Raw genomic sequence first — 22,282 nt, forward strand, 5'->3', positions numbered from 1 at the left:
CCACAAATTTCTAGCTCCCCATGCCAATCTACTCACGGAATACAATCAGGCCAGTGGCCGAACAGCCACCCGCCCCACAAGCTAAGACTAAGACTAAAACTAAGAAGTCTGCGACGGCACCACGGACAGGTGCTGTGAAGTTTACGAAGTTCATGTGCCACTGAGGGTGGCTTAGTTAAGGTTTACTTGTTCTGTTTAAATTTCGGGTGACAGATACTCCAGGTTGGGTGGGAGTATAGGGAGGGGGGTCAGGTAACACTACATACTACCGAGGTAGTAGATGCCTCCAGGGGAACGAGAGACAGAGCTGGGGGGAGTTCTTGTTTTTGCTTTGGGTTTAGTTTTTATCTCTGTTCATGTATGGTCCGACAACACTAAACACTCACTCCTACAAATCCTCACCACACGGTGAAACAACAGACTGAGTTTCTTCCCGGAATCCTACATATACTGCCCAACAGTAACCCGCCCCCCACCCAGATGACGAGAGCTGGATCTGATACAAAATCACTACGTCTCCTGACATGGAATGTCAATGGGTTGGGTAGTGGGATAAAAAGCAGATTGGTCACCCAAGCAAACAGGCAAGCGCCGGATGTGTTGTTGCTCACAGAAACACACCTGGCGGGCACCACATGCAATCTATTTAAACGTGGTAACTATCGCACAGCACTGCACTCAGGTTTTACTTCAGGCTCAAGAGGGGTCCTCATACTGATCCACAAGGAGCTGCCACTTATACTTTCCAGTGTGTCACAGGACACAGGAGGCAGATTCGTGCACATGACAGGAACCCTATGGAATCAAACCATAACAATACTAGCCATTTACGCACCACCCACGTTGTTGCCAAATCTCATAGAAGAGATAACTCCCCTGATAATGCAGGACTCCTCACACACACTAATTCTCGGGTGGCGATTTTAACGATGTTATGAACCTGGGAATGGACCGCACACACCTAAGGGGCAGGAATCCTGACACTCACACAAGGCTAGCCACCTTCACATCAGCACTGGGGCTGAAGGATGTGTGGCGCGATCTCCACCCCGGGAATCGAGAATACTCATTCCACTCGGGTGTCCATGCATCCCTCTCTAGACTTGACTACTTTTTTGTTCCAACCACAGAGGTACATAGAGTACTTAACGCCACCCTACTCCCGCGTGGCATCTCTGACCACTCACCCCTACTAATAGGACTATCAACGACAAGGCCAATCCCTCCACCTTCATGGCGCCTTAACAACTATTACTTAGGCTTCCCGGAGCTTGTAGAACGCATTCAAGAAACTACAACCAATTACTTTGAACTAAACACAGGGTCAATCGATAACCCAGGATTGTTATGGGAAGCGTATACCCGGTGTTGCGGGGAGAGATTATCTCCTGGACAACGGCGCACAAAAAACTCAAATGCAAAAAGTAAAAGAGGCTGAAGAACAGGTGGAACGTGCAGAGCGCGCACATCTGGCGCGAGACCTGCCTGAAACGAACCGAGCACTCGTCCTTGCCCAAAAAAAAATGCACAATGTAGCCCTAGACAACGCTAAACAGGCACACACTACGATGCGCGCCAAATTATATGAGACTGGAGATAAGGCGGGTAAAATGTTAGCCTGGCTGGAGCGCAGGGATGAAAGGCATAAACAGGTCAGGATGATCAAACCCGATCATTCGGAACCGCTGTGGACAGATCAAGATATTGCAGAAGGTTTCGCAGCTTACTATGTGACACTCTACGGATCACCGGAAGCCCCCCACCAACCTCTCCGTATTAAATGGGATTACCCTCCCTAGCCTAACGGGCGCACAGAGAGAACTACTGGAGGCAACCATTACTGAAGAGGAGCTAGGGTTGGCCATGTCACAACTACACCCTGGGAAAACACCGGGGCCGAACGGTTTCCCGGTGGAGACATGGAAAAGGATAGAACCAAGTGCGATACTTCCACATCTCCTGCAGATGTACACACACTCGAGGGAGCAGGGACAGCTCCCCCCAGACCTACGGAGAGCAACCATAATAGTGATCCCCAAACCAGATAGGCCCCCAGAGAAATGTAGTTCGTACAGGCCGATTTCGCTAATCAACACCGAAACCAAGATCCTGGCGAAATCATTAGCAAATCGACTGCAGAAAGTTATCCTGTCACTGATACATCCAGACCATTGCGGCTTTATGTCCCAGAGGTCTACGCGTATGAATATACACAGACTGCATGTTGCACGCGAAACATCCTCCCTCCTGCAGGCCCCCCTGGCGCTATTAACAATAGACTTTGAGAAAGCCTTCGACTCGGTGCACTGGCCAGCACTGTGGGAAATAATGCGTCGAATGGGCTTCGGCGACCAATTCCTGGGATGGGTGCAGCTGCTATACAGGTCCCCAGAGGCCATGACCAGAGTAAACGGGTGGCTCTCGCAGCCATTTAGCTTGGGCAAGGGGACACGACACGGCTGCCCCTTGTCTGCAATGCTTTTTGCACTCGCCATGGAGCCATTGGCGATTCTGTTAAGAGAATCACAAATGTGGAAGGGCTTCCGGTAGACAGATGATTGGGAGGATAAGGTCTCAATATATGCAGATGACCTGCTCCTGTATCTATCAGACCCCATAACCTCTTGTCCTACAATAATACGCTTACTGAAGGAATATGAATCTTTTAGTGGTTTGAGGGTAAACTGGTCGAAATTCATACTGTTTCCATTGAAAGAGATGGGTAGCATAGGGATACAGAATTGCCCCTTTCATATAGAAGTCAACCAAATTCGATACCTGGGGGTTCAGATAACAACAAACTTAAACGATTACGTAGAGAAAAACCTCCACCCAATCATAAACCGCTTTGCAGAGGACGTCAAACATTGGAACACCCTTCCACTGACCCTACTGGGGAGAGCAGCACTATTCAAAATGATGGCACTGCCTAGATTCCTGTACATACTCCAAAATGCCCCGCTACACATCCCCAGACGGGAGTTTCACAGAATCGACAGAATCCTCTGGAAACTCCTTTGGAACAATGGACACCCGAGAATAGCGCTCCAAACCCTGCAGCGTTCCATCTGGGAGGGAGGCATAGGATTGCCGCGTATACAGACGTACTATTGGGCGAGTCAGATGGCAGTAATAAATGACCTATTATACGGCAATCCCTTGCTACCTCACATTAAATCCGACACCCTAGATGCAGCGAACATAACCTCACTAGAGTCCCTATACCGGAAAACTAATACCAACACTACCAAAACAATGGCTGTTCACCGGACACTAATCTGGGCAGGGGCACATAAACATATAAACTGGGAAGGGAAAACCACACCGGTACAGCCACTGTGGGCAAATAAACATATCCCTGAGCTGGACAGGCTCCCGAAATGGCAGAATTGGATAGCTGCGGGAATAACAAAAGTGGAGGATGCAATTCGGGATGAGGGAATTGTGCCATTTGAGGAGTTGATGGATGAGTTCAACCTCCCTGTCACTGACCGATATCGACATATGCAATTAAGTCATGCCCTACAGCGGCACCTGCCTGACCTGCGTGACATGGCAGACTGCACCCCTATAGAGAGAAACCTGGTCCTAGATAGCATAGACACCAAAATCACCTCAGTGATGTATAATGTTCTCACCTCATTTGCCACACCGGAGCTATCGAGTCTAAAGTCTAAGTGGGAAAGGGATGTGGGAGAGATACTGCCTGAAGACTGGATAACAATCCTAATGTACCTTAGAGAAACTGCCATTTCGGCCAGATTACGCCTTGTCCAGCTCAAAATCCTGCATAGAATTTACTATCCAAGGGTCGCATTGTACCGTTGGGGTAAAACCACAGACCCAAATTGCCTGCGCTGCCGCCAGGAAGAGGGCACCTTTTTCCACATCATATGGGACTGTCCGCACATCACGTTATACTGGCAACGCTGCTGCGACACACTTACTAAGGTACTGGGTCGGATCGTGCCCAGAGATCCGAAATTGATATTGCTGGGTGTCGAGGACGAGGGTGAGATGTCTCGCACTGACAAGCTACTGTTTGCAACCACCACAGCACTGATCAAACGCAACATTGCCAAGCTATGGGGATCGGGTGTAACCCCTGAGCATGCACAATGGATAGATGATGTAAATGCATGCATTGCGATGGAGCGAAGAGTATATGCGGCCAGAGGATGTCCTGGGAAAGCGGGGAAAATCTGGGAAAAGTGGGAGAACGCACAATAAGACTTTTGTACAACACAGGCCTGTGGCTGGAATGTAAATGAAATGTGAGAGTGTACATGTAATCGCTAACATAACCTTATGTTGCTGAAATCTGGACCTTATGTTCTTTTGTGATGTTTTTGGTTGCTGGACCCCTTCAGGGTCATTGTTTTTTGTGTATTATGCAACAAAGCCAATAAAAGTGTTTAATCAAAAAAAGAATTGTATTAAATTAATATGCAAGCCATAATAACAGTGTTAGTAAATGATTCCAGAGTTTGATAAAAAAAAAGATCAGTTTACAAATCAATAGATTGTGTTCCTTAGATGCACTCAGCATGCACAATTTAGCAATAAAAAATGCCCTGTGCTTCAGAAGGATCAGCATGATCTGGAGTATATTTATGAAAATTGATGAGCACACTCACCAACGCCTCCATTGATGGGCCCATGTCCATTAGTACCATGGCCTCCAACCCCTGTTCCTCCGATGCTTGGGTGAAAGCCATTACCACCAGGCACTGGAATGAATCCATTGCCACCAGGAATGGGGATGTATCCAGTCCCACCTGGGCCGTACCCATTTCCATTAACACCTGGACCAAATCCATTGCCTCCTGTCCCACCAGGTCTGGCACCACCGACCGGAGCGCCTTCAATGCAAAGCCTGCGGTATTCATCTAAAAATGAAAACATCAAAGGTTACAGACGGAACATGCACTGCAAGTTGACGATAGGATACAAGATCTGTTTTACTTAGCAAACTTGGAGAAAGTCCTCTGTATGAAGAAGGGAAAGAATATCAAATTCAGCAGAGACTGGTGCTCATCCCTAGATCACTATGAGCATCATTTGAGTGTCCGCCTTATCAGCAGGGTATATCAGCATGTTATGTAAAGATCAAAACCTTGCTGCACCAATCCCTGTTCCCCGGGAGCTTATCCTTCTAGTTATCACTGAACATATTTAGTCTGGTTCTTCCGTAATGACGCTTAAAGGTCATTTATGTGGAGACTTCAATGCACGTTGAAAAAAAAATTAAATATGAAAGAACCTTGCCGACTCGCCCCCAAAGGACATTTGTTAGTCAACCTACACTAACAAATATGTTTCTCCTAAACAATAAGCTGTATTGATCAATGTTTATTATTAAGTATGAATTGAACAAGTGCTGCATATTCCAATGAGGGTAAAACAAGGTACCCTTACTTCTCACGTTGCCACCTTACGTCTAACTCTCCACCTGCAGACCCACACATGCCACATTGCTCCTTTCTGTTTCCTGCCACACTGTCATTTGAAACTGATATTTGAATGAACAAAGCTACATATCAAAATACATATCATAAAAAGGGTAGGCGTTGATATTTTTTTATTTTTTATTTGACATTTAGTTTATTACAAACTTTTATCAAAACATTGATCAACACATCTAGTCGCATTTGCGACAGCCTTGACCTTGTTCAATCAGTTTATATTAATCAAGATGGATTTCTTTTTGCAACAGATGAAGTTTCATTATCCTCATCAATTAATTTCAGGTGAGCGTATTCACGTGTCTTTCAAAATTGTGTCCATATAGTCAATTACTTTGCATGTTAGCATTACACTGTTTCCTGAGAGCACTTTGACCCAGCATTCGTCCATATTGCCATTTAGAGGGGCAAAGTTGCCCAAGAATTTAGATCCCAATGGTGACCTTTCAAGGCATTCAGTGACCAAGTGCTTTAGTTTTTTTACTTTTGTCTTGCAAAATCTACACTGATTATTTAATGTGCCTTTATTGTGTTTTAACATTAACCTTTCCTTTGTTTTGTACATGTTCAGTCAAAATCTTAGGAACTGGTCACTGTGATAGCAAGAAGGACATTTTGTAAGGTAGTTTGGTAGATGATCTACTCCTCGCGATGTTGGGCCATTAGCTAAGGATGAAGCTAAATTATTCAGTTTTTCAGTGTTTAGAATCCACTGCCACCACTTTAATATTTTTCTTGCAGCGAGCGGGTTTGTCAAAACAGTATTTATTGTGACATCAGCTTCCTTTAAAATATTGTAAATTTTTGCTGTCCATGTATCAAATAAGCCCTTATGAAAGGGGTTGTTTTCCATATTCAACAGGCGATAGGGTAGCAATTGATTTCCAAATCACTAGGCTTTGCAATGATTCCAGGCCTAGTTCATGTTGTATTGCACAAATTGACACATTAGAGGAGAGCCTTAGTATTTTTCGCCAAAATTGGCCCTGCAGCTGATTCCAAAAGGTATCACTTATATTCCACCCTGCTTCACATACATATGTGATAATTGTTGTTACTTTCTGTTGATAGAAACTTTTGTGTTTGTGTGAAGAGCATTCAAGGGTTGAAGGAGGTTGTTCGGGCAAGACCACCTTTCCAGTTTCTCCCAGAGTAGCCTTCGGTTGATAGTATCAAATGCTTGCCTCAGATCTACAAAGGCAAGGAAGACTTTACTGCCTTGTTTCAAGGCTTCCAATTTCAAAATATTGAGGAGTATTAGATTAAATTCAGTGCCCACGCCTTTTGTGAATCCCGTCTGTCTCATGTCAAGCATTGAGACATCAGCGGCCCACTGGGTGAGTTTTTTTTGTAAGCAAGACGCGAAAATCTTCCCAATAGTGTTAAGAAGGGCAATGGGGCGATAGTTGGATTGGTCGTCCTGATTGCCCTTCTTGAATATCAGTACGATCACCGCTGTTACCCATGACGTTGGGAGTTCATTTCTGGCAGCAATTTGTTGAAATAGAGCTGTTATGAACTGTGCCCATTCATTTTTATGTGTTTTTAGTATGATGTTTGGTATGCCGTCGAGGCCGGCAGCTCTTGAGTTGTTTAACTTTTGTATTGCAGCCAAGATGTCATCCAATGTTTCACATACATTCCACTCTTCGGGTTGCTTCCCACACTTTGTCTCTTCAGTATCGTCATCCTCATTTGTGGAGTGAAGTACTCTTGAAAAGTGACAAGACCAGACACTGGCATTTATTATGTTGGTCAAGGCTGAGCTTTGATTTGCGACGCCTTCGTTTATTATTGACTATATTTGTCGATTATCATTTTTTCCTAGGAGGTGAAGTATGTGTTCCGCTCTTTCTTAGTCTCATTGAGAGGCAAATGCTTTTAGCCAGTTTCGATATTTTTGGCGTCTTTTTTTGATTGTATCTGCACGGCTGACTGCACAGGTTTGTCTCAGCAGCCTTAAGTCTTTGCGTAGAATTTTTTTTGCAGCGCTTACTTGCGCACTGAACGAATATTTATTCATTTGAGTGCCTCTATAATTCCAGGTTCGAGTTGACCTAAACTGAATTAATAGAGGAGCATAATTCACGTCCACCATGAGTGCCTCATCAGCAAACATTGTTGTGTTCAACGTTGTTATTTGGCTAGCTCAATCTTTAGTGTGTTTAGACCTTGGTTGATTTCAACGTTTCCTGCATGTTTATTTGTGGGCTTTCCGAAATGCATTAGCCACGTTAATTTTAACACGTCATGATCACTGTTGGATGTTTCAATGGTTGTTAACTGGATTATCTTTGGAAGGAAATTTCCTGAGGCCCGTATATAGTCCAAAGTTCTGTGGGTCTGATTTCGATGCCAGGTCTGTGCTGCCAGAATATCTGTGCGTGTAGTACCATTCAACATTGAGCAGTTTCTGTTCTTCAGTTCTTGTTTCCACCCCTCTCCTCGATCTAAATTCAGGGATTTTTGTGAGTGGTCTGACTTTTTTACTTGCCCATTTCCATCATCCATGAATAATTTAAATCTCTGCATATTAGTTTGAAAGGGTCGTTAGGGTCTGACATACATTCAACAGCTAACATAACTGAACTTATAAATTGTTCAGACGAGATCTTTGCGGAATTCCAATAGGTGTTTATTAAAATCCTTGTGTATTGCGTATCAAAGTTGTGACTTGGACAAATAGATTTGGATTTGATGAATTTTCGGGCGTCCATCCGTTGTTATTCTTAATCATAGTTATTAGCCCTGAGAAGGGGCGATCTGATGAGTTTTTGTCAGCACTGTTTATATAGATGGTATAGCCGTCTCTCACAGGGAGTTCACGTAGCCACGTCTCTTGAAGACAGATAATGAAGTTACTGTCTATTTTTTGACATGATTCCTGAAATAGGTGCATGAAGCCTCAGGTGTTCCATGAAATCAATGAGCAATGCACCTCCTTTTCATCCTTTATTTGCTAATGAGTTTGGTCATAATGACACGGTAGATCAGATGTTTTTTTAAAATTTCTGTTGAGCAGTCATCTGAACTGCTTCGGCGTGTGTTGGTCCTGGTCTACCTAATTGCTCTCTCAGCAAATTCTTTATTTGCATGGTAGTTATAAGGTCATTTTTTCTGTGACCGAGGGATGTAGGATTGCTGTTATTATCAAGAATTGATATCTCGAATCCGTAGAGTAGAAGTTCCTCTTTTGCATTTACTAAGGTTGTTGCAATGCATCAAGACTGGATGTGCAAAATCACCCAATCTGATCTTTTTTTGGAGGCATGTTCCACTATTACTATATCGTTGGATCTGATCGTGCGGAGGGCCGGGATACACTGAATGAACTTCATAATGTTGCTCCTGTTTAAATTTACTTCAATGGAATCTTGTTGAATGTTCTCAAGGGGAAAGTAATATTGGTTTATGTTGCCTAGGCATTGAAGGCTCTGCTGTCACTTTTTGTTTCGCCATTTGGGCTGAAGTAAGTTTCGGAATCATAGTAGACTGTGAGGCATGGCTATTTATTGCACGAACCTGTGAGATATAATGTACTTGATCCACTGGGATAAACTTTGGGGACAATTGATTCTGAGCGTCCTGTATGGCGTGTTTACGTTCGACAACAGCTTTAGGAAGATTGGTCACTTGCCCTGTTGGGAGAATTGTTTTTTTGGGTAGTTGGATTGGGCTCGATCTCTCATCGCTGGCAATGCTGTTGTCATTCGGTTGCTCTTCCTCATCATTTACCGAGTACACAGAGAATTTGTACGATTCGAGTGTCGCCTCTTGGTTTATAATCATTGACTTTTCGAATTCGACTCTTGATCTTTTATTTGGATTCATAGGGTCGACCGAGACTGCTTTTTCTGCATCATTAGCTAGTGCACGTTGGTGCTTTGCTTTTTGGTCGAATAGCCCTATACGAGGTGGAGTTGTTAAATTTCTTATACATTTTCTTGTTTTATTTGAAATTGTCTTCAGACCATTCGTTGGTTTCTGCAGCTTTACATTCCCATTTGTTTGGTGTTGTTTGAGTTTTTCTTCGATACCATAACAGTTTTAGCTATGCCTGTGAAGATTCCAAACAACGCTTTTATTTGATCCTGTGTTGATTGTTGTTTTGGTTGTTGGGAACCGTTTATGGTTCCACTCCCCTCACGCATTCTCATCAGTTTAGAAATCTTCGAAGTGTCAGCCACTTTTTTTCTTTTAGTTAGGATGGGGGCTAGCTGCGATTTATAATGTACAGTGGCCGGGACCTGGCCAGGACTTGGTTCAGGGAAGGGATCCCGGCTTCAGCAGCTTCAACGGATAAATAAGCCGCTTTGGGATTCACTAATTGGGCGTTCGCGGATTGCATCGGTATCAATTTTGGTGTTATTGATATAGTTGAAACTAAGTTCTTACGACATCCTATGCATGGCCGATGTCGCATGCTCTTGTCTATCATTGTATTGTGCCTCATCCATTTAGTAGACGCAAGTACAGCATCAATAAGGTCAGATTTTTCAGAGATTTCATTTCTGGCCAAGACGCTTAAACGATTTTGCCATTTCAATGAGGTTTCTGCTTCATGGTCGAGTCTCTGGTTCAGGTGAGCGGCAACATTTTCAAGGTTCGAGAGTTTAGAAGTCAAAGTCTGGAGCAGAGACCCTTGATCTTTTAGTGAGTCGATAAGAGACTCATATAACTTTGTGAATGGCAAAAGGGCTAGTGAAGTTGCCGCAAGAACATTATTATGGATTTGGATACTTGCAGCAATGGATATTTTACCTCTGACGTGATTTTCAACGTTGTTCTCGGTTTGTAAAGGAGCTTCCCGAGGGTCAACTGTGCTCGAGCTTGCAGACTCATGATGCAATACATTTGATTGGCCAGGTTTGTTTCTTGTGAGCGTGTCCCTTACTTGATTCACAGCTCTCCATGTGGCTTTTTTCTGCCGTCATTGTATTCAATGTATTTTTTGAGACTGGCGTGCCTGTCAGTCTGTTTGGCCTGAATTCTTTATGGGTATTTGACAGCACGGTCGGCTTCTGGGCCAGAGTGTTCGGGGCTGCAAAGTCATAAACTGAAGACTGTGTTTGACTGCATTGCTGTACTCTATACGGAGACATCGGTAATGAAGAGTTTAGAGCACAGGAATCATTTCGCTCGGCACTATGTGCCATAGGATTCTTAAGTGTTAATGATTGTGGCATATTCGCCCCTTCTGCCTTTTCCCAACGTTCCTCAATTCGTCCATTGAAGCGCACTCAGGGGATTCCGTTTGTGTGTGACTGTCTGATGAAATATCATATAGGACTGAGTCCATGGCCATACTGTTTTGATGAATGTTCGATGCCAGCTGCTCAGGCTGTGAAGACATTTCTTGAGACTCTGTGTCTGATATGGCCGGAAATAGAAATTTTGCAGGTTTGCATGTTGGGTGTTTATCAAATTCTTCGCTCACAGCGGTGTTTGTTTGGTTTCTACAGTCTGCGACGCCTTCCACACACGGGAGAGATTGCAGGTCAGCTGGCAATCTTATCTGTAACAACTCAGTGTCTGTTATATCAAATGGAGATGAATGCAACTCCGCGTCCCGAATACGTGGAACAGCGCGTGAGTGCAAGATCGTTATTTGGCCCGTTGTGGCTTTTATTTTTGCTTCTATGAGGTGAACTAACGATGAAACATTTTTCGCAAAGGTGCGTTGAGTCGGCTAAGGTAAGGCTTTATTATTGCTTAGTTCTAGCTGCACATTAAGTAGCTTTGTACTTACCAGCCAACACCTGTGTTGGAGTAACTTCTGCCGAGTGAGCGGACCAGATGCGTCCTCCATTACTCGTCAGCCTTGTTGGTTGAGGGGGACTGAGGCAGACTGGCCTTGTCACTTGACTCCACGCAGCGCTCCGCACCTGGAGTCAATTTAAATAGGTGGAGCCTCTGAATTAAAGCAACAGCCAGCAATCCGAGCGTATTGTAGCTGCAGCTCCTCTCTCGTGAAGCACAAGTTGAAGACTAAGGCAGACTGGACTTGTCGCAGGACTCCGCCGTAGATATTTGCACCAGCAAAGAGACTAGAACCATTGACAAAAGCATGACCACACAGCTGGAAGTCACCTTCTCTATCAAGACCAGACTCCTGGTGTGTAGCTGCATGACACCTCAGTGCAGATCTCCACCCCGTATTGCGTCCCCTCACATTAGATGCAAGATATGTGTGTTCCTACTGGGGAAATGGCTAAACCTGAAAGTTTATTGCAACCTGGCAAATATGTCAGCCTTTACCCCATGGATGGGCTCTGTTATGAATTATTATTTCATGAAACGCACTTAAACACCCATCCAGTAAATTAGCATGATGCTGTAGCTGGTCTTGCTACGTATGTACGCTCACTGCAGTACCTGTGATCTAGTCAATGGCAAGCACGCCCCAATACTATCAGTGGCACTTCAATGCTTCTGTACCAGTTCCCAGTGATGCAGCTGAGTTCAATAATGTTTATGTTCTGGCACGTTTCCTGGGGTGTTCTATTGTCCTGCTCGAGAAAGACCATTGGGGGAGTGTGGTTTAGTTACGCCTGTGCATGTATACTTCAAATGTTAATTTAATAATCAAATTTTATGTTCTTGTTCCTGCGTTTTAACCATTGCTGGTTGTGTTATTAGTTTGCAAAAACTCCAATCAGGTAACACAGCCATGATACAAGGGCCTAATCAGAAGCACTTGTTGCTTTGCTCGGCAGATTATTGCCATCATGGTTCGTGTAATGTTGGTATGCAACATGTTTGCAATGGAATTGCAATGGAATTAAAATCTTTCTATAGGCAGACATAACATGTGAAGGGTCAATCCGGAAAAGAGTTTAAGATCAAATATAAAGAAGTCTTTCCACGTTAAAAGTATGCAACTAAGTTTACAATTATTCCAACTAACACGTAGCTGAGTGTCAGAAACGGGCATTTGATATGCCTGTGTACAACCCCCTCTGATAACATCTGTATTACACTAGCAATGTCCATCCTGAGTTTTGCTTAAGATCTGAGGAAGATATAAATGTGTAGTAAAGAAAACCATACTATGACATTTATGAAACAGTTTTTACGATCAACACATTGGGACTCCAGGGATTTCCACAATAGATAAGTATCTAGTGTATTTTAGTAGTACTAAACAACCTTACCAGAGCCTCTTATTGGGCACATCTCGGGAATCGACGCAAGCGCCCAGCAACGTCCAGATTCGCAGCAACAGTGCATCTTTGTAAACCTTCCTGCAAGTTCTTGCGCACAGTGGCCATTCACCAGGCTGGAGAAGCACGCGCCCGCCCTCTGATCTGAAGAGAAATACACATGAGACATGCTGTGAACTATTACCGTATACGTTTATCAACACACAAACATAGATGATGAATGAAGCATGTTACATAATACCCCATAGAGGTGAATAAAACATGTGCATTGACACTCTTGATTTGGACAGAATACAGCTGTCCAGAAAAAGAGGACATTGGGTCAGAATTGCAAAATGCCTGACTGCAGGAACAGCTACCGGATGTGCCACTTAACTAACAACCCGAATAAAATAACATGCACCCAAGTAGTGCAAAATGTTCTTGTGCAAATATGTTCTCTTTACATATAGCGTACGTTCTGAGGGATGTTTTCTACCTAACCATCATAAGATATTGATGTCTATGTAAAAGGGCAGCTATGATGCAATATCTACACGTGTGATGCCCTGGGTTACTACTGTGTGCTTAAATAGTAGAAAAAGTTAAGAATTCCAATTTGTTACATGCACCCCACTGGAATTCCTCTGCTAAGATTCCTTATAATTGAGGCAATTTTTCTATGTGTGTATGATGTTGCACTATGCTCTTGTATTTGTTCTTGTATGCAAACATCTTTTGTTGTTGTTTGTAATTCAAAATTGAAAATGCTATGAGTAATATTTCCCTAATAGATGTAAGTGAATTCAAATTAGAGTGTCTTAAATTAGGAATTCCTTATCCTCTTAGCTTCAAATAAATCCATGTTTGGATACGTTCACAGCATATTCCACATTAATAAGGTACTATCCTTATCATGAAAAAATGCATGGATGGGTCAGAAATGACTCTTTCGTGCTTTGTGGTGCACAGAGGAATGCATATGTTTTCTGCACATTTTAATGCACATCCCATTTCTGAATTCGGGATGCACATTAAAATGTACAAGAATGCCTCTCTATTTGTGTAAACATGCAAAGGGTGTGAAAAAAGGGAATCTGAATGCGTGGGTCTATGAGGCACACATTCGAAGGCACTTTGTGAATAGAGTGCATCTTTTTTGGGCACAAGTGATGGGATGCACTAGCGCATCTCAACACTTTTGCCAACAAAAGTTTTGGCAATAGACCTCTTATTGTTTATATCGGTTATGGGGTTGATTCATGGAATAAGGCGCAGAAATCACGCCAGGGCCGAGCGCTGAAAAGGGCACTGTGTGAGCCTGCATGATTAAGAAAATCTGCATGCAACGCATATTCATGGAATTGTTAGCGCCAAGTAACCGTATTCGCAAGTCACTGCTGGTACGCCTCCGACATGCTTACACGCAAAGCAGGAAACTGCCAGATCAGCTACCTTTGCGCACTCCATGGGCGCAAATACATGCACCGTTCAAACAGTGCATGGGGGTCCCCTGTAGGCAGGCCTGTGACTCAGGGAGCCTGTGCAGGGTCCCCCATAACTGTATCCGGCACCCCGAAAACATGCGTATGAAAAATCGTAACTCACCAATAACTCAGGAAATTTGCATGCGGACCCACGTAAAACGTTCCTGCACCCTCCCTACACAGCGTACACACACCCCTACATTAGATCAGAACCCCGATTGAGTACACACCCCGGAATAGGACATGCAAACCCACCTGCGCGCTGGAAATCATACAAGCAAGTGTACTTACGCCAGCCTTCGGGTGGCGGATCCTATGAAGGACTTGCGTGGGCATTTCCCAGCCGAGATGTTGCGCGATCGATTCCATGAATACGTCTCTTGCTGCACAATATTGAGCGTGCGAGAGACTGCCTGCAGGCTGTCAATCGGAACACGCACTTCTTCGCAAGTTATTTCCCATTTCAGGCTTTCCGTCCCCTTCCCAGCCCTCTGCTCAGACCACGCCGACCCTCTGCTCAGAGTCTTGCGAAAGGCTCTCGATGGCTCTCACAGACATGCCAGGCCGGTGCAAAATCCACGCATGTCCACAAAAAGTGAATCCATGAATCGACAAAAAGAGTTGCACATGTAGCAAGTAGTCTTTTTTCTGCGCAATAATTTCCATGAATCAGCCCGTATGTGTTTTTTTCTGCCAAGTGCACAGCTCATATCAATGCAATCCTACCAGACTAAATGATAATCCTTTAAAGAACGTCAGAATCTACATCTTGAATGATTGACATGTAACTGACTCTAGCTCAGCCCTACTGGCTTTTTGAAGGTCATTGACCTGCAGTCATGGACTATTCCTAGTTTGAAATAAAGAACCTCAGCAGTCCTAATGGAAGAAAACTCAGCAAAATGCATGTTATGCAACCCTAATGCTTGACTGACTCTTCCCCAGCCCTATAGGCTTTTCATGGATCCATGTCTGTGATTAATTCTCTATATTATATGTTGTACATTCCCTATAACTTTTCAATATTAATAACCTCAATAATGTTGATCTCTGAATGATGAAAATCAACCCTGACATGTGCCTGTCTCTGCTGGTTTGACATTAAATCCTACAATCCCCTACCTAAACCTTATTAATGTTGTCACTTTCCAAAGAAAGAAAACCCAGATCCAAACCTACGCCTGCAAGTTACACATACATCACTGCAGTAGGTGCATTAATCTACTCTATCTTACTGTGGAGTTTAATGTGCTGTCTACTTGGATAACATTCACAGATTACAGGACTCTATTTCCTCTTGTTCACCCAGCTACCCAACTTGACCAACTCTTCTCATTCCCCTACATTTTCCATCCCTTCCTCAAGTCTTTTGAGTTACTTGTGTATGTTATTTTCCCAAGAATCAGATTGAACCTGCTGGAACATCCCTGAAGATGTATGCTCTGAAAGGAGATTCAGGCAGATTTGGGCTGGTTGAAACATCGCTGGGAACACGCAAATCAACATGAATCTCACTAGTAAATTGGCGAGAGCCAGTGGATCACTTTTGAGAAAGTTTGTCCTGGCATACTCTCTGCATCTAAAGACTTGAGTGCTAACAAATGGCCTTCAGGTATTCTTGTAATCTTTTATTTTAAGACAGACATGTTGCTGCTTTACTAAATGTGTATGTCCTAATGACCATGACTTTGCAGTGTGGAGGAATCATATGATACTTCTATTTATTTCTTAGAAACATTTTATTAAACATATATCTGTAGTTTACACAAATGTTGTCCCAAGTTTATTGTGTCTGAAGGATATTTAGTGCCTTCTTTGGGTTATTGGGATTCTGTGCCCAATTAGCCTTCTTCATGTTTCTCGATTTTGTTCTGGAGTCAATTTGAGAGCATGAAGCGGGACTGCCATCATCAAGGCAGTCCTGCTAAACTCTTTTTCAGAGACCAGCTTCAGAGTGTCTCTCTGACAGCAAGATTCCGCTATTGCACCTTTGCATTTCATGTGGCCCTGAAATTTACTAAGATTTCTAGATTGGATGCCTCAGTGTTTCCGATGAATCTCAAATCACCTGGTCTATAAGGCTTCCAAGCCCTGTATTCTTATTAGATCAAATGATGCTTCTATGATCTTTGAGACCTCTATTTTTTAATATTCCATTTTTTGTAGGTGTGTTAATCAGCCCTGAGATATGGTTACACGTGTTGCCAGGAATTACCTCTGCTATGGGGGTTGAATCTGCCCTTAGAACTGGTGTATTGCTCTGCACTTGCACAGACGATACACAGCTGCTTCAATGCCCATGGACATGCAATATGGCAATAAAAACTGGGGAGGCAGGCTCTGGTGGCTTGTAATGCTCTGGAAGCCACTGGTAATGTCCCCAGCAATGGGAGAGCCATTACCCAGGGCTCAGGGCCGGGCCTCCAGATAAGATTCGTACCAGGCCTTTATACACATGAAAATCTTGTAAATACAACAGCTTAATTATTTTCCCGTGTACATTTGCACACTAGTTTGGAGCAGAGGGCAGTGCAAAGGTCAGGTTACTTGACAGAAACCAGAATGGTTCTTGTGAATTTTATCTACATGGATGTAATTGCAAGCCATGGAGAAAAGCCTCTGAAACAGAATGTATTTCTCTGAAGTCTTTCTAAATAAGAAATTGCACAATGTGATAAAAGGAATGGGTTCTTTCCATTCAGCTTCTGCAGTGTTGTGTGTAGATGCTCATGGAGCAAAGAGAAGCACTGTACATATTTATTTTCCTAGCATTTTAGGATTGTATAGTTAATAAAATGGAAAACTAAGTTGCAATTGAGAATTCATCTTTTGTAACAAATGATGCTTTTTTTCCAGTGAAAGCAAACCAATATTGCACCATTGTATGTTTCAGAGTTCCTGTGCTGTGTGCATAATCATGCGGAGGCAGATCATTTTTACACTTATAATTTATTGTAAACTCTAATGATAAAAACAGTGTGTAAAATGATGAGTATGCACAGTCTAGTTTACATCCATTCAACCTTGCCGTTGCAGTGAAAGGGGTACATTACTATAAATGGTCAGTGCCAGCAGAGTCTTTGCTCAAGGGTGAGTGATTGGCAGTACACCAATCACAGGGCTCATAGCCTCTCAAATCTTCAAGACTACAATTAAAACATCCAAAACCTGACTCTCCAGGAAGTGCAAGCGCCATTCAAAAACAAATGAAAGTTACATTTGTAATTGAAATAGAAACTCAGGAAAACCTGTCCTTGTGATAATCCAGATACGTGTTTAACTTTATGTAGCGCTTCATTCATGGTTCGTCCGACATCTAAGCTCTGTGATTATTATACCTAAGTGAATACTCAGTTTACCAACTTCTGAAGGATGTTAGCCAATAAGATAGCTCCACTGGTTGAGCACTTGTTGCTGCTATCTGTCTGTGATCTGTAGGTTGCAGGTTTGAATCCCAGCAAGGCCAACTCAGCCTTTCATCCTTTCAAGGTCAATAAAGGAGTATCGACTTCGGTTTGGTGATGATTGTGATAAATATGTTCTATTTACAGCACTTTTACAAAAGTGCTATATAATTAACCATTTGACCATGAGATTAGGTATAGAATTTAGCATGGAGTCCTTGCCTCTCTGCATTATTTTATTTATTTTTTTTATTGAAAAACTACAGTTTGAAATTACAAACTTTTGTTTCACATCAGCCGAATCACTAACGAACCAGACCCAACAGATCAAATCAGAATTAAGCGAATCAAAACAATCCAAAAATTTGACATCAAATATCTGTTTTCAAAATCATATCAAAATAGTTCACAGTTGCACAAACAAGTTGTGTACTGTGACCAGTGATAATCCTGGCCCACCACGTCTCCATGTCATCATCCAGAGGTGCAAATTGACCAAGATGCAACGATCGCTGGTTAGTTGTTCGTTGACATTCAACTAATAGATGTTTGGTGATTTCTATCGAAGATTCACAAAAACGACACAAATTATCTTTTAAGGATGGGTCCTTTCTTTGCCATAAAAGTTCCTTGGTTTTTAGGATGTTTGCTCGCAACCGTAACAATTGAGCTCTATGATAACGGGATGGGCAATGCAAAAGGTAGCGAGCTGGTTCGTTAAGTTTTCGACAGTCATGATCCATCACTTTGGTTGACTTCAGCTTTTTTCTTTCGTCATTATTGATGCTCCAGGCCCAATGATCAAATTTATTTTTTGCAATAGGAGTGGACTGTGGGAGCTTCAAAACCTTCCGCCAAAAATGACCTTCTAAAACATGCCAGGTTTGCTCACTTATGTTCCAACCTGCAATAGCCCCGAAGATCATTACTGGCACCACTTTTTGCTGGTAGAATTTAATGACAGGTTCCAGAGAAAATTTGCCGTAGTTCCTGTTGATTTTTACAGCTTGTAGTGTTAGTTTCTTCATTTTAGAAGTTAGATCTGTCACCCATTGCTGTTCTCTGATAGAGTTGTTGAATTTCCACTTAAAGGATTTATCCTTTTTTCCTTTGACATTTCCAATTGAAACAATCTTTGTTTTTGTGGTGTTTATGGTTAGTTCATTTAGATCCATATATTTTTGCAGGCCTGTTAGTAGCCTCTGCAGCCCAATTTGCGTTCGGTCCAGCAGTACCAAATCGTCCGCATGTACGATACATTTGATTGCGGTTTGATTTATTTTGGGCGAGAAGCATGGAATTTGCATGAGAATAATTGGTAGGTCTGCCAGGAACAACTTAAATAGCTCTGCTGCTAAGGGGCATCCTTGCTTGACACCTTTAGGGTCATGATTGAGTTGGAGAGCAGCCCATTGTTATTCAGCCTCACTTTGATTGAGGTATGGGTATGTAACGCCATTATTGGTTCTAAGATAGATGCAGGACAGCACCATTTCCGTAGTTTTGCCCACAACAGGTTGCGATTTACACCATCGAAAGCTTGTTTCAAATCGATGAAGGCAAGATGTAATTTGCCATTTGATTTCATGGTTTCCAATTTTAATATTGTTAGGATGAGTAAATTAACATCAACCCCAACACCTTTTGTGAACCCGGTTTGCCGTATATCATTTATTTGCACGGTTTCCGCCCATTTGGCAAGTTTGATGCGCAGGTTTGAGCCAAATATTATACCGATCGTATCTAGCAGGGCAATTGGGCGATAGTTGTTTGGGTCGTCCCAACTGCCCCGCTTATGAATTGGAACGATAATCGCAGTCTTCCAGGAATCAGGCAATTTTTTTGCCAAGCTGATTTTTCTGAAAAGATTTCCAATGAAAGCTGCCCACTCATTTGGATGTCGTTTTAAGTCGATATTTGAAATCAAATCTGGCCCAGCAGCGGGTGAGTTCTTTAGCGCCTTGATAGCAATAATAAGGTCGTCGTATTCCATTAGCACGTCCCATTGAGTGTCCACAGGGCTCAATGTTATCACATTGTTACCATTTGAGTTTTGGAATACCAAAGAAAAATGCGATTCCCATATGTCGCCTGAGATGGTGTTTATTACATATGGGATACTTTTGGAGAAGTCCATATTCAATATCTTCCAGATATCACGGGTGTTTTTTGTCATAATTAGACGTAACTGCACGATCTTGCTCTATTATTTGCGCCTGCGACCTTGCCCAATTTCTATAGAGTGTGCGTCTAGCTTTTATCGCTTGTTGAGCTTCGGATTTCGGTAAGCTTTTCTTAAATTGCCTTAAATCTTTCCGCATTGCCTTTTTCTCATCGTGCAGCACCTTACAATAAATATGGTGGTGAGACCGACCTTGATTTTGAGACCCAACTACAGGCAATTTAAAGGCAATCAGCAGGGCATTATAATCTGCCACATGATTATCTGGAATGTTCATAAGTTTCGTGCTGAGCCCTTGGATTTGTTTGCCACTTAATCGTAGACGATTTCCACCTGAGTTTACTTCTAAAATGATGTTACTTGAGCAATCTGGCAATGGCATTTCCATCACTATGCAGAGTTTTAACAGGCAGTGGTCGCTGTATTTCATTTGTTTTATTTCTAAGTCAACAACCATGGTTGCAAGGTTACTTGATATCCATATGTAATCCAGAATGCTCTTGGTGGCTTCACGATGCCACGTTGGCTTAGCAGGGATGTCTCCTTTAGTTGTTCCATTTAGCATGTGTATGTCACGAATCGACATAGCAGTCTGCCAACAGCTCTCTCTTTCGTCAATCAAGGCGGGAGGGACCAACTGAAATTTCCCCGACGAATGTTCAAACCCGAACCAATTGCAATTCAGGTCCCCGCAGCAAATCACTGATATGTTGGTGTAGGTCAACATTGCGACGTCGATTAATTCAGTGATCGCGGATATAAAGATGTCTGACCTGATCTTTGTCGAGTGCCAGTAAACGTTTATAATCAGAAGGTATTTCCTCGTGTTAGCTTTCTTGCCAGTTGTGTGTATGATTGTACCTTGTACATATGGATTGGGATTTTTAGACTCCAGCACAGCCCATGATCTTGAAATCCTCACCATAGTTATAAGGCCAGAGCTTGGACGGCCTTTCACAATTTTATTGCTGGATTTAAGATTACAGTAAATCCATCACAAATGGGAGGTGAGCAGAGCCAAGTTTCTTGCAAACATATAATGAAGATATTTGCTAGCGGTGTTTCAAAATCATTAAATAAGTGCTTAAATCCACATGTATTCCAGGAAATAAAAGGGGTTGAGTTGCCAGAGTTGTTTAATGGTGGCTAATGTTGGTTTCTGGGCCCATTATCCTTGGTATTTTTTTCAGTAGCTTTCCGTTGCGGGACTTGATGTGATCTTGAGGTCAATGAGTCACACATCGATTGTCTTAGAGCAGCTGCATCAACTGGTTTCATTGCTTTCTTGTATCCATCTTTGGAGCATTCAGATCGATTTGGAACTTCACAATCTGGTTCAACCAGAATTTCAAAACCGAAAAACAACAATTCATCACTGGCATTTAAAAGGGTGCTGCGTACCGTAGCTGAGTTGATATGTAGCAAGACCTGGTCTGAACATGTTTCAGTAGCATACTCCACGATTCGTATATCGTCAGAGACGATGGTTTGCAGCGAAGGTACGCACTTGAATAATTTCAAAATGTTTGTTCGATTTAAATTTACTTCAGCTTCTTCGCTTTGGATGTTTTGTAGCCGCAACTTGCGGCAGACGCTTTGCTCTCTGCGGTGGGTCGATTTATGCACTCGACTTTTAAAGTGATTACGTAGGTTGCTCTGATTTGAGGTGAATATAGGATTCATTTGTGAAACCACAGCTTGAGCCTGAGGAGATTTTTCTGAGCCTCTCGCATCTCTTTGCCTGTGCGCCATCGTTGATTTTGTTGGTTTTGCAGCATCCATATTTGTACTCGCATCAAATGACTGAGAAGGGGCAGCACGAGAATAGGACAGAAAGTCTACTACATCGTGCTCATCTTGCGATGGATAGGTGGACAAATCACAAAGATTTATTGATGTAGAGGTGATTGTGATGTTACTGGACTCCGACTCAGAAATTAATCTTCTGCGTTTCAAGGCAGGTTTGAGTTTGGCCTTCGTTGGAAGAGGGCAGGCCACTCTTTGCAATTCGACGTCTGCCTTTAACTTTTTGTTGTTTTCTTTCCGCTTAAATAGACTCTGTCTTGGTGGCGTAGAAAGATTCCTTATAAACGCTTTGGTCTTTGAAGTGCCAGCTGGTTTAGAACTTTTTGAAAGATTTTTTAATGATCCACAACCTTGTTTCCCAATTGATTTGGTAGCAACCACTAATGGCTCAGTTGACATGGCTTTGGCAGGACCAGTAAAAATGCCAAAAGACGAAAACTGGACATCTGGTGCTACAGGTTTTGTTTGACGTTTCCCCAAGAAATTCTCTGTGCTGACGCCTTTTATAGTTATTGCTTTCGATTGAACTACAAGAGGTCCTGCACAAGACTCATCAATGATAGGAGAAACTGCAGTAGGAATACTAGGCAAAGACTTTGCTCCTTCAATCACGATTTCGTTGTTTGTATTTTTTTTGTTTGAATGTTTTTGTCCCACTTTATCATTAGAATTTGGGGAATTTCTCACAATTGTTAGATTAAGATTATGAGATGTGGAGCCACCAACTGGACACGTGTTAGTGCTTTTATGACATAGAGTGACCTTCTCACATACCATGTGACATTGACAGTGTTGT

General features: G+C 42.7%; 1 protein-coding gene across 1 annotated transcript in view; it reads right to left on the minus strand.

Annotated features, from left to right (window-relative positions):
* FBN2 (fibrillin 2) overlaps positions 1-22,282 on the minus strand; it is a 1,178,594-nt gene that overhangs the window by 583,007 nt on the left and 573,305 nt on the right. Inside the window, exons 9-10 of the mRNA XM_069625622.1 lie at positions 12,620-12,772; positions 4,638-4,889 (exon numbers count right to left, since the gene is read on the minus strand). Coding sequence (XP_069481723.1) covers positions 4,638-4,889; positions 12,620-12,772 — 405 coding nt within the window. The remainder of the gene's footprint in view (positions 1-4,637; positions 4,890-12,619; positions 12,773-22,282) is intronic.

This window comes from Ambystoma mexicanum, chromosome 6p (assembly GCF_040938575.1).
Source record: "Ambystoma mexicanum isolate Mex_15411 chromosome 6p, UKY_AmexF1_1, whole genome shotgun sequence".
Lineage (NCBI taxonomy): Eukaryota > Metazoa > Chordata > Amphibia > Caudata > Ambystomatidae > Ambystoma > Ambystoma mexicanum.